At 42.1% G+C, this 13,098-nt stretch overlaps 1 protein-coding gene across 3 annotated transcripts in view; it reads left to right on the forward strand.

The window, feature by feature from the left end:
* Positions 1-13,098, forward strand: part of CEP78 (centrosomal protein 78) — a 45,165-nt gene that overhangs the window by 15,081 nt on the left and 16,986 nt on the right. For all 3 annotated transcript variants that reach the window (XM_025214218.1, XM_025214216.1, XM_025214217.1), the window contains exons 9-11: positions 3,480-3,588; positions 8,128-8,263; positions 12,303-12,348. In XM_025214218.1, the coding sequence (XP_025070003.1) occupies positions 3,480-3,588; positions 8,128-8,263; positions 12,303-12,348 (291 nt within the window). The remainder of the gene's footprint in view (positions 1-3,479; positions 3,589-8,127; positions 8,264-12,302; positions 12,349-13,098) is intronic.

The following is a 13,098-nucleotide window of genomic DNA, read 5'->3' on the forward strand; positions in this document are numbered from 1 at the left end:
ACCCCCCCCCCGCCGCCACTGGCATGCGTGGCAAAAAACCCTGCCCTGTCCTGAATGGGCCCCTGCCCTGTACCCACCCTACAAGTCACCTGTGCCCACAAGCCTATACCCATGCCCCACCCCCCACTATACAAGAGTAAGACTTCATTTTAAGCAATTGTGCAATCACCTCTGTGTATACTACACAAATGTGTAAACCAGGACAAAAATATTTTTTGAAATCAAATTCATGAGTGTCATAGATGTTTGATTTTTAGAATATAATTTGGTGTTTTTCTGGTTCTGAGATGGCAAAATCCCTTCCTGCAAGGAGTATTTGTGGGGGGACAACAGGAGGGACTTCTGGTGGCAAAGGTCAGGGGTTATGGGGCGGGACTTCCGGTAACAAGATGGTGACCAGGGGGCAGGGCACCTGTCAAGGGGTGGGGCTCGATAGTTTGCCACAACTCGGTAAGTGGCCTTCTGCCCCAAATAATTGCCTGCTCTTGATATAGATCCTCCCTTACATACCTACCAATCTGTCCTTTACTTCTTTTGCAAGACCTGTTATAAAAGTGATCTACTGAAGAAGTGAATTTTCTTAGAAAGGAACCAGAGAGGAGGTTCCACACCAATGTGGAAGGAAAGGGTTGATTCTGATTATTACCTGATCCCTCAAGAAGAGTGATTGAGGCATAACTTAGAAATATCAATGAGAACATAAGGCTGTTCAAATTTAAGTCAGCCTTAGGATATATTATCCTTTTTTATTGCAGGAAGTTTGCAAACTGAATACCAACTAAAAGGATGCCCACTCATGGCTTAAGCAGACTTGTATCAACCACCTGAGATCCTGTGTCTAGACAAAAAAAAAAAAAAAATTACCACTTCAGAACTCTTTCATCTTGCCCACTGAAGAAAGAAGCTTCAGCACAACTTTGCAGTGATTGTTGTTCTCTTCAAACAGCAGGGAATATTCATCACTACTAGTATCTGAATAATCAAAATATATTCCTAATATCAATTACCTTTTTGCAATTTCATTGGCTACTTCACCTACATACTGTGGTTCAGAAGAACAGTCACCACGAGGAACTATCTCTTTCACTTCTATGGAAGTCTCGAATTTCTACCTTCCTTGCAATTTTCCTCTGCTTTCTTCATCAGTCCATATTTCAATGCAGGAGGTATTAATCCTATGCCCTCAGTATAAAAAAGGGTTTTGTCTTTACTTGGAAAATATCAAGAAATGCCTTCAGAAAGTCCAGTAGATTATTAGTTGCATGTGGAGAGATGTTAGGGAGACCCATTCCACGAGAACTACCACAATACCCCTAACTTAAGCTGAATCCTTGCGGGGAGGTAAGCAAAGATGAAGTTTAGAACTACATCCTAATCTTTCACCAATTTAAGTACTTACATGTGATCCAATTCTCTCTCCTCATATCCCTGAAAAACATTGGAAATCTGTTTTTATAGTATGCAATTATCTGAGCCTTAAAACTAAGATACAAAAAGTAGTGAGGAGAAGGGTACCCACCAGAATTTTTATTTTAATAACTTTTGGGGACTTGGATGAGGTGGAATAGGATTGTGCTTAGGTGCTTAATAGATGGAATGGGATCTGGCCCCTCACACTCCATTGCCCAGTTCTTGTGAGTGACGTAAGCATCTTCCAGGAGATTGTTGTTTGCTAGACTTCCACAAGTGGAAATGCTGATAGGATTCTGAAGAAGAAAAGAGAAGTTACATATCATTAACTTTTTCAAGAGTTACCTCTGTGAGTTCACACAACCAGCTTGTCTCCCCTTCTACTGTGAAGTTCTATATAATATTAATATTCTGTAGATAGGGAGAGGGAACTTGGTTTGTTGAGGGTGGACTTCCTTTTATATATATATTTTTATACATCTTAATATAGTTCTTCAAGGAAGTTTGATACCAGTGATGTATTCTTATATACGGCATATGACAAGTGAGTATATATACACAGAGGAAACTTCAAGAGCAATAGTTAACAATAAGTAACATCTTTTTTTTTTTTTTTTGTCAGACCTGGAAATTCAACCTGTACTTTGAAAGTCAAGTTGTTATAGTATTATTGTAATACCTTGGGTCATTTATACATGTGCTGGGGGATATGGGGCGGGGGGGGACATTTAAATTAGAGCGGCTCTCAGAGCCACTCTAGTTAAAGTGCCCAGAGTGTCTTGTGTACAGCGTCCCTGCACTTAAAAATGGTGGCGGGGGCACTGTACCTAAAGCTTGTTGAATAAGGTTTAGATAGTGCCCCTATCACCATTTTTAAATGCGGAGATGCTGATATACAAGACACTGGAGCCTGCTGGGGTGCAGTGATTACCATGCTCCAGCGCAGTGCATCAGAACATCGTTGCGGCTTGTGTATAGCTGCCCTTGGAGCCTTTGTCGTTTACTAGGATCTCTAGCATGCTGGATTCTTTAGAAGTAGAAATAAAGTCTCCACTGTAAATTCTACAATTTAAGTTTATTTCTATTTAGCAGTCTCACTAATTGAAAAAAATTCTGTGACCAAAGCTTAAAAGTTCTGTTGACTAATGAGGCAGATTTAGATTAATATCCAGTTAACTTTCCCTAATTGTGTTGGTTCTGCAGTAAAATCTGAAGAATATAGTATTATTACATGACACTCCTCTGAGCCTCACTGTCCTTAATAATGCCTGGGGAAAGAACTTTCTGGTATGATGCAAATACTTTTGTATTAATTTCAAACCTATGTAAGTTTTTTAGAGCGGACTCTCAAACTCTAACATACCTGCTTTTTGAGGAATGCACTCAAAAAGACCGACAAAATGTTGGAATAAATGCTTTGGCTATAAACTTAGAGGGCTGTTCATAAGATTTAATTCTTTTTGAGAGCTTATGGAGTCATGCAATGTAACCTTAAAGGAAAGTAGTAATTCCAAAACACAGTTTTCACTTTGACTTCAGATGTAGTTCAAATTCTTGTAATGTTTGCTGGTTTGAAAAAACCTTTATGTTTGGAAGTCATTATTTGTCTGGAGTAATGTACCCAGAGCCTATACCCTGATTCCTATGAAGTCGGCTTGATGTAGAGCATGAAAGTCAGGTGCCAGATTTTCCATGTTCAGAGCAGGTGCTATTTTTATTACTGTAATATCTGACCTATTTTTCCAGAAGAAATAAAAATGGAGGAGGGGAGTGTGCTGTAGTGATAATTCCAGAAAATTTCCCTAAATGTTGTGTCGCATTATGTTTACAGTCAAAACGGACTGAGTTTTATTTAAATCAAAATCTCTCCAAACTCTTGAGGATTCAGTTCTTTGTATTCCTGAATACTGAGACCTTACCTTGTTGTTATTAAAACTGCATAAGTGAAATTTACTTTTTATTAATAAAATGTATAATCTTAATATTAATTATAAAACTAAACCAGTACCTTTAGAAATATTGGCTACTAAAATGAAATATTTGGTTGTTTTTTTTTTTTAATATTCTAGTACAAGTGGCTAACATCTCCTTCTTCAAAGGATGTTCTGAAAACTAAACCAAAGAAAAGAACTATTGTCCTAGGAAGTGGTCGGAAAGGAAAAGCTACTATTCGTATTGGTAATATAGTTCTCCTTTTTGCATAGAACTAAGCTTTTGAGTTCTTCCCCCCAGCGCGCGCGCACACAGACACACACCTTTTCACCGTTGTGAATGTCTGTGTCGGTCTAGAACAGGGGTGGGCAAAATACAGGGGCTGGCCTGCTAGGCAATTTCATCTGGCAAGGGGACCCCCAACACACTGCCCCCCAGGGTACACAGCTGGGGCCAGCAGTATGCAGTGGGCCCTTGGGGTGCTTGTGACCCACGCAGGTGCTGCTGTCTGGCTCCAGCCAGTTCTGGGACTGCATGTGGTGGCCAGGAGCATAATTAGGCCAGCCCATCTCTATCGCGCAAGCTCCCTGTGGTGCACGTGCAGCTCCTAGCACTCGTATACCACCGGGTTGCAGGGGAAGCCCCGCATGGTGAAACTGGCTGCCTTCCCCTCTCCCTGACGCCACATGCAGATTGTGGGACTGCCGGGAAGCAGGGGCAGGGCTCCACTCCACTTCTGGCAGAGTCCCAGGAGCTGCATGTGGCAGGGAGCAGGGCCAGGCCTTTGGCTCCATCGGACGGGGCTTCCCTTTGGTGCACAAGTGTGGGGAGCTGCACGTGTGCTGCGTGGAGCCCTGGGCCTGGCTTCACACCTCACCTCCACGTTCTCTGGAATGGAAACAGTACTAATTCAGAGGTAAATAGAAGAAATGGCAAATACAAATGACACGGACACATTTTTTTTCCTCCAAGGAGATGACAGAACTGTACGCATTTCTCCCGTGTTGAGATCATATGTTTTGTGGGAGGGAGAAGCAGGAGGGTTGGTGGGAAGAAAATGAATATAATAGTCTTTGGCTAAGAAATAACCATTTATAATTTTTTTAAGAGAGTTTGTGGCCATTTCTCACACCCTAACTTGGAAGAGCTATATCAGAGCAAAAACTGGAGACTAGGCCTTTGCTTTTGTTTGTTCTTATTGCTTGGTAGAATTACACCTTCTACACGTTATGCTTAAGATGTGATTAACCAGGTAATCATGCCTTAAGGTGTGACCTAGCTACACTTTCAACAAATTAATGGCATTAAAAAAAAAAAGCTACAAAGTTTATTCCACAGAAAATTTGAAATAACTTTGTAGCAGGTTCTGATCATACCACTGATTGAGCATGTGGCCAAATGTTCCCCTGTGGCAGAGAGCCCATCAACTGAGGGGCTCCCAGCCACAGGTGGGCACCATCTACTGCCAGCCCTGCCGGATGACGAGGTGTCCAGTGGTGGCAGCGCTGTCAGCTGTGGGCCTTGCAGCAGTGAGAATGCTACCTCTCTCTGAGCCGCCTTGGCTTCAGGGCTTGCAGCAGGAGCAGTATCAGCGTTCCCCTGTGCTGCCCTGCAGCAACATGGGCTGTGGGGCTCGCAGTGACAGCAGTGCGGGGAATGCTACCGCTGCTGCGAGTCCTGTGCCTGACGATGCTTCATCGGCGGTAGTGTTCGCCCCACTGCCAGCCCCACAGTATTGGATAAAGATACTGCAGCGGAGGCAGTGTGGGGAATGCTGCCCCTGTTGCAAGCCCTGCTGAGCTCTGTCAGCTGCAGGGCTTGCAGCCATGGGAATTAGTGCAGGGGAGCCCAGGATCATGATCTTGGACTCCCCGTGCACCAGCAATAAGACATAATGGGATCTAATATGTGATCCCACAATTGTATTTCCTGCCATGCACATATAGAGGGCCCCTGAGTTAGATCCCATTGTGCCTTTACTTGCATGTCTAGAGGGGTCCTGAGTTTGCGAAACATGTATGCTGTATTCATGTTTTTAGTGCTCTGCTTCCTTTAATCTGTTTGAGAAGGTAGGACAATTTCAGTAAGTGCAGGTCCAGTTAAATGTACTGGGAAGTAATCCAGTGTATGAAAGCATAAAATTCAGGCCATGTCCACGTGATAAACTTACTGTCTGCAACAGCAGTGCCCTTCAACATGCTGTTCTGATTCACACAGGCTCCTAAACTGGAAGATGTGTAGCTATGTCCACTTGGCAGTACAGGCCAAGTGGGGTTACCTAATTGGCACTGTTTCTCAGCAGTGTACCTGAAGATAGCGACACTGCTTCTGGTTGAGGAGAACCAAGATGTGTTTGGTAATATCTTTTATTGTAACAGTTAAATAGTTGGGAGACATGTTAACAAGCTTTCAGGCACAAAATATACTTTTAAAGGTCTGGGAAAGAAGCATAAGCTAAATATTAGGTAATATCATTACTGTTGTTTAACTCTGTTACGTAAATGAAAATAACATTAAGGGAGGCATGCTTAATATCACTACTGCCAAGGACAATACATTTACTTTGCAGATATTGCTGCAATAATTTGATCAGTTGGTGACCAGTGTTTTCATATGACCAGATAAGCAGTCTTTGCCAATATTCACTAAAGCCTTGGAAAATTAGGATTTAGTACTTGAATTTCAGACAGACTAAAAGCAGGGTAAAGAATAAACTTAGAAAAACAAAAACATGTTGCAAAATCTAACTTGCCACAAAATTTCTGTTGCACTAAATACACAGATTTTTCATGATTTCTTCCCCTTAATTTCTACTTCTCTTGCTCTCAATTTGTTAATGATTTTTAGAAAAGATTTTCCAGAATTGTACCAAACAACATCACAATTAATTATAAAAGGAAGAGGATGGGGACTACTGAGGGCAGGCTCCCAGGGCAGCCTCAGTAGAGCTTCTAACTTTTTAAGCTGCTCTGGTTCTTACAGGTTTGGTAGAACAATTATCTGCTTTCTGGTAACACAACCTTTCTATAATACAAAATGCAGTGAATCTGCCCTATTGTACAAAACGTTGTCATCTATCTCCTTACTTGAAAGTGCTTTTTGAACAAATTATTCATAACTTTGGTATTTTCAGCATTTACTATTTAAATAATACTTAAATATATAATATACTACATAATAAATATTTTACAAAATAAATAATAACTAAAGCTGACAAATATGTCTTTCATCTTTTGCTTCAGTAATTTGGAGACACAGAGGTAAGCATAATTAAGTGTAGTACTGTGCACTACTGTTACATCGTGCACAGTAGGTTGGTTTCAAAAAGGTTGAATTTCAGGAGCATATGCAGGTAAAGGAGGAAAGTTTGTGCTGCTTGAGGCATTTAATATAATAAAATCAAACAAAAATCTTACTTCTGTTTACTTTTTTGACCCTGAAGAGGAACTTGAGTCTTATCAGCTCAAATGGGCCTATTTATACTTCTAGAAATCTAGCTCTGTTATGAGATATTTTCCAGAAATTTATACTTCTTACATATATATTTTTAGATGTCACACTGGGTGCATCTACATGTTTGCTTTAATGCACATTAGCCTATTTTAATGAACATGAAAGTATCACTTAAACCATGCTCTTTAGTTAATGCACATTAAAATAGGCTAATGTGCATTTTCCTAGTACTTCATGAAGGAGAGGGCATTTTTACACGTGCTGTGGGATGCAGTCCCAGATGCCTTAATTAACGAGCTGCACTAATTAAAAGTGCCCGTGCATTGCATGTATCAGCGCTGCTGCATGTCCCTGCGCTGAAAAAATGGTGGCGGGGCACTTTGATTTAAAGCTCATCGAACATATTTTATTTCAAAGCGCATTGCGGTACTCAGTGTCGCTGATGCACGTGACGTGGAAGGCTGCCGGAGCATGTCAGTTTTTGGGCTTAAGTAAACTCGATTAATCGAATATGCTCCTTGTTGGAGCAGGCTCTGCACACATGTATAGGAGCCTAGAGGTACTAGATTTAATGCACATTGACTAAAGTGCATTAATGAACGTGTAGACGTGCCCTGTTTTTCGATCGGCCACTCTATCTTGGATCCTGCATCAAAGTGTCTACATCCTGAATCTATTCCAGGCCGTAGTGTGAGTTAAACCAGTGTATGGACTAAAGAATAAAATCATGTAGTGTAGTGTTTCTAAACCCATTGGTTGCAACCTGAAAGTGGGTCGCAAGAATATATGAAAGGGATGTGAACAAACTTTAAAAATGGATCAACAGACTTTAAGTGGGTTCTCCTTTAAAGGAGAAAAACTCGGGGAAACAATGGCTCTTCCCTTGCAGGCTGGCAGAGTTCCAGCCTGCAAATGGGGCTGCTTAGGGCCCCCTATGCCCTCTACACACCCACCCCCCTGCTGCACCCACTGGGGGCTGGGGCCTGGGGACAGAGGACAGCAGTTTGAGGGTGAGGGGTACTGGGTCTAGACTGGCCGTCGATGTTTACAAATGGGTCCTGGTACAAAAAAGGTTGACCACCCCTGAATAGTGCACTCTACACAAGAAGAACAACCATTGTCATTCAAGTGTTTAAAAACAAAAGTATTAATTCTTATCTATAGATTCCTTCTAAAACACTTCATTTGATATGTGAATGTTTGAGAAAGTGATGAATAAGTACAAAAACATCTTTTGAATGAAATGTCTAAGCAGCTTTAACTATTGCTGTTTCTCTGTGTTGTAGCTCTGACAAAGTCTCTTTTTTATCCTCTTCCTGCTGTCCAATACAGGATTAGCATCAAAAAAATCTGTAAGTCCCGGAAAAAAGACTCCACTGGGTAAAGATGGTTATTCTCCCAAACCGTTACCGCCAGGTGCAGATGGTTTCCTGCCTTGGCGTACTGCAGAACGTGCAAAAAGATGCAGGTAAAATTCTTGGAATGGGAGGGAGAAAATAATACATGCATTATGGATTATAGTTGAATTATGTGTACAGTGGTTTAAAAGATTAGAATTTACAGGGTGTCCAAAACAGGATTTTATATTGCATCCATAATAATGCTTTCTTTCCATGTTCTGTGTAAGTGGATATTGAAACCTAAGCATTTACAACTGTTTCTTGAATCCTTAGGTTTCAAAAAAAGTTTTTAACACAATGCTAAACTCCTATTTCTTTTTAGTGAATGGTTGACAGAGTTGCTTATGCTAGCTCTGCAGGCCTATCATAGCTGAGAGACTGATCAGGATGCTGTTTCTTCTCTTTTATCATCAACAGAATTGTTTTCAATTCCAATCAATTTATGTTAGATTTATGTTGTTATACAAAGCACATGGTTATCTTTTTGTCAATTTTATACATGAATCCTTCTCTCTCTTCATACGGATATACAAAACTAGTCGTGCCCTTTGCTTCACCAGTTGCTGTTTTACCTTTCTGCCTTATTTACCTGTATCTTGTGTTTGTGCATGTGTTCAGTGCAGTGTGGAGTTAATTGAATTTCTCGTCTCTGCTCAGCTGTCACCTGGGAAATGAGTAATGACACAGTATTTCAGGAAAGACATATCATTAGACTTTGGTCTTGGGAAATGTATTGGCTTCATTCTAGAGAGAGGAGTCAGGAAAGGCAAGCAAACTTTTTGAGCTGCTCCACTTCAGGAAAGTTAAGCGACATCTTAGACTGCGTATGGCTGGGAGAATGATGGAGAAGGAGAAAATAAAAAATTAAAAGGGGCAATGGAGAATGTTACCATGCATTGTTTTTAAAGCCTATAGAAGCTGCTTGGTCTCCTAATCTTTGTGTAGCTATCTTAAATGTTTTGAAAAAATTATAAATATGAAATTCCAGTATCTACTCATACTGATCTGAAGTATTAACTTTTAAAATTAAGATGTGAATTAGATGCTCTGAGTTAAGGGCTTCAGAATAATTGAATAAATTTTGCTGCATAGAGGAAGGTGGGGCATGTCTTTGCATAATTTAGGTTTAGTTATACTACAAAGAGCCTTGGTCACTTGTGTTATAAAATACTGAAGATAATTGGTATGTACATATGTCAGAGCACTCAAACTTGACCAGTGAGTTTGATTATTGCTATTCATATTGAAGGCTACATGCCGATATTCATTTCTACTAGAAGAAATTTCTTCCAGTATAAAAATAGCCCACGAGCTGGACTGTATAGATGTTCCTCCAGCCCCATGGCTGGAGAGCTTCACAGGCAAGCTTTCCAGTCAGGGAGGATTAGAGGTCTGCTTCTTGGGCCACTCCTGCCCTTGGGGGAAGCATTAATTTGACAGCCTGCCCTCTTCCCTCCTGGACTATGGGATGGGAGGGATCAGTTGTCCCATTTTATCTTCTCCAGACCATGACTCCACTCTGGGAAAGGCCCAGGAACCTTCTCTCTGGCTCTGCTCCTCCTGTTCCTCGGGAGTTAAGCCAGGGGAGGGTGTGCAAATGTTCAGTTTCCCAGGAGAAACTCTTCCGGAAGCTATTTAACTAACCCAGGAAAGCCAGGGTTTTCTCCCAGAGTGGCTATTTTTGCTCTAGGATAAAAAGCTTAAATATCTGCAAACTTCTTTGTTTTTTCTGGGAGAACCATAATTTTTGGTACAAACAGAATGTCTGTGCGTGGCCTGAGAATGAGCAAAGCCACAAACAACTAGAAAGGCTCTACCTGGTACCATAGCAGTTTTGTTACTGTAAACTCAATTCTAGATGCTGATTTATGTATTAACTTCCCATTAAATATACCATACCAATTCAAGTCTTTCATCAGATATTCAAATCTTATGACAGGATTGGCTCTAGCTACGTGAGATGTCTCCTTGTCTGTCTTCTCTAGGCTACCCATATTCCTTCAGTACAGGAAAACCATGAGGCATCATGATTTTCACCATCATGATATCCAAGTACCTCCAAAGAATTTAAAAATAGAAGTAGCAATAGTAATCATTTCCTTTCCAGTCTATTCAAGGATTGAGTTTAGCTTTCTGAGCCCAGAATGCATTTGCAAGTCTGACATTTAGTTTGCAAGAAAAAGTGTGTATGTATGCATATTTTCTTTCCCTCCTAAAATAGTTATTTTGGTCTTACCAGTACAAAAAAAGATAAATTAATGTGGAATATTTATGTAAAACAAACAGTTATACAGAAATAAAGGTTATTGTAGTGCTTTAGCTTGTAAAGATTTGTCTGGCAAAATTTACATAGGGTGTACAGCAGGGGTAGGCAAAATACGGCCCGCGGGCTGGATCCGGCCTGCCAGGCAATTTCATCTGGTCTGCAGGTGCTCACCAATTAATTGTACTCGGCCCAGCCTGCATGCTTCATTGCCACCCTCATGTGCAGGAGGGTCCTGGCCCTGGCCAGCTCATACAGCTTCTAGGCAGGGCTACTGCTGCACCTGCCAGGGAGCCTTCCCAGCTTCCCTGGCTTCCAGCGGCTACTCCTCATGTCCTTCCTGTGGCACTTGCTCCAGGGAGCAGGTAGGAAAGCTACAGCTGGGCGGGAACATGGAGCTTGGAGCTGGTGGGAGCCTGGGACCTGCACCCAGAGGGGTGGCAGGAGCATGGAGCTCAGGTCAGCTGGGTGTGGGGTTTTTGAGGTAGGGTGGTGTGGGGACCCCCTCACACCCCCCAGCTCCCATAACACACAGCCCCTGCTGTGTGAGGAGGGGGTCCTCACCCCCCCCGCCCTCCATCACACCCCATACACCCACACCCTGCCCATACAACCCCCCAGCATATACACACACCCACACTTGCAACCACAACCCCCCCTCAACAATATACAAGAGTAAGACTTTATTTTGAGCTATTTTGCAATCACATCTATATATACTATGCAAACATACACACATCAGGATAAAAATATTTTTTGAATTAAATTTAAAATATGTTATAGTAGATGTTTGACTTTTAGTATATGATTTGGTTTTTATCTGGTTCCAAGGTGGCAACCCCCTCCCAAAAGGAGTTATTTCCAGGGGCAAGGGGAGGGGCTTCTAGTGGCAAAGGTCAGGGGTTAGTGGGACGGGACTTCTAGTCCCACAATGGTGACCAGAGGGTGGGGCACCTGTCAAAGGGCAGCCCTCAACAGTTCACCAAAACTAATTGAGTGGCCCTCCAACCAAAATAATTGTGCCGCTGCCGCGCCCTCCCCCCACCGGTGTACAGGTTATTAGGATACTTTTAGAATTAGAGGTCAAGATGTACACAATTGGATGAGTAAAGTTAGGCTCTGTAGTCCATGTTTTATCATCCTAATAAAATTTAATTTTCAAAAGTGGCAAGCACCCAGCATCTCATATTGACTTCACAGGCAGCTGGAATAGCACTAATCATGTTGCTTGCTTTAGAATCCAGGTTGAATATCCAGTTTTGACAATATTGGCCTATTTCTTGATGAGAAAGTATAGCTACCTTGTACAGAATGATACCATAATAACAGTGGGTGCCTATCCATAAACATGGAGGCTTCTCCAGCGTGTTGGAATTCCAGCGTATCAGAACAGACTCGATTGAGTCTGGAGCTTGATAATTGCTGCACTCCAGCAGCCTCCCGTCTCTTGTGCAGCAGAGTCCCTACACTTAAAAATGGCAGTGGGGGCTCTTGAACTAAAGCTTGTTGAACGAGCTTTAGTTCAAATAACCCTTCTGCCATTTTTAAGCACCGGGATGCTGATACGGGGGACATGGTGGCGCTTTAATTAGAGCGGATCTCGGAGCCACTCTAATTACAGCACCGCCCCCGCCTCCCCGGCGCATGTGTAAAAGTGCCCAATACGTTCAAGGGATTCAGTCATGTGTTCTTGTATCTTTTTGTTATAGTATACTTTTATTATTCTCAATTAGTATATACTTTTGAATGATTTAGAAACTTGTTTGTAACTGCAGTCATGACAAATTACAATATTTATTTTTATTTTTTTAAAAACCACAAATATTTTAACCCTGTCATTTTAGGGGATTTCCAGTGGATGGTACCTATGAGTTACCACTGAAGATCCAGGTATTATGATTTCTTATTTATGTATTGCTAGGGGATATTCACGATGCTGAAGATCAGCAATAAAATACTGAACAAATAACCTTGCTATAAAGAACCCATGCCATAAAATTGAAGAAATGCAGAGCAGAGTGCTGTCTGATTTGTGATGCTTTATGGTAGTCTCTTAATTAAGCTATGCATAAGAAAATACATTGTCACAACTCAGCATTTCAGGAGAACCTTTTTTTTATTTTATTACTGGTGTCATTCTTTTATAAATGAACAGGGTCCGGTTTTCTGTTTGTTGTGGAAAAACACAAATTTTCTCCTTTGAAAGGTAGCTTTCCAGCCTGCAAGCAGCTATGTGGGGCTGGGAGGAGCAGGGCGAGGGTAATTGGAGGCAGGGGGTGCCATGTGTATGTGCATGCGTGCACACACATCTGGTATGCAGCCAGGCAGGGTGGTGGGAGCAGCCCTGTCACCTGGATATAGGTATGTCTATGGTGGGGGTGTTGGAGGGCCAGGGTTTGGGGACTGTTTGTGGGGGGCTGCGTGTGTGTGTGTGTGGGGCTGGGAGGAGCAGGGCGAGGGTAATTGGAGGCAGGGGGTGCCATGTGTATGTGCATGCGTGCACACACATCTGGTATGCAGCCAGGCAGGGTGGTGGGAGCAGCCCTGTCACCTGGATATAGGTATGTCTATGGTGGGGGTGTTGGAGGGCCAGGGTTTGGGGACTGTTTGTGGGGGGCTGCGTGTGTGTGTGTGTGGGGG

Source organism: Alligator sinensis, unplaced genomic scaffold, assembly GCF_000455745.1.
Source record: "Alligator sinensis unplaced genomic scaffold, ASM45574v1 scaffold728_2, whole genome shotgun sequence".
Taxonomy (NCBI): Eukaryota; Metazoa; Chordata; order Crocodylia; family Alligatoridae; genus Alligator; species Alligator sinensis.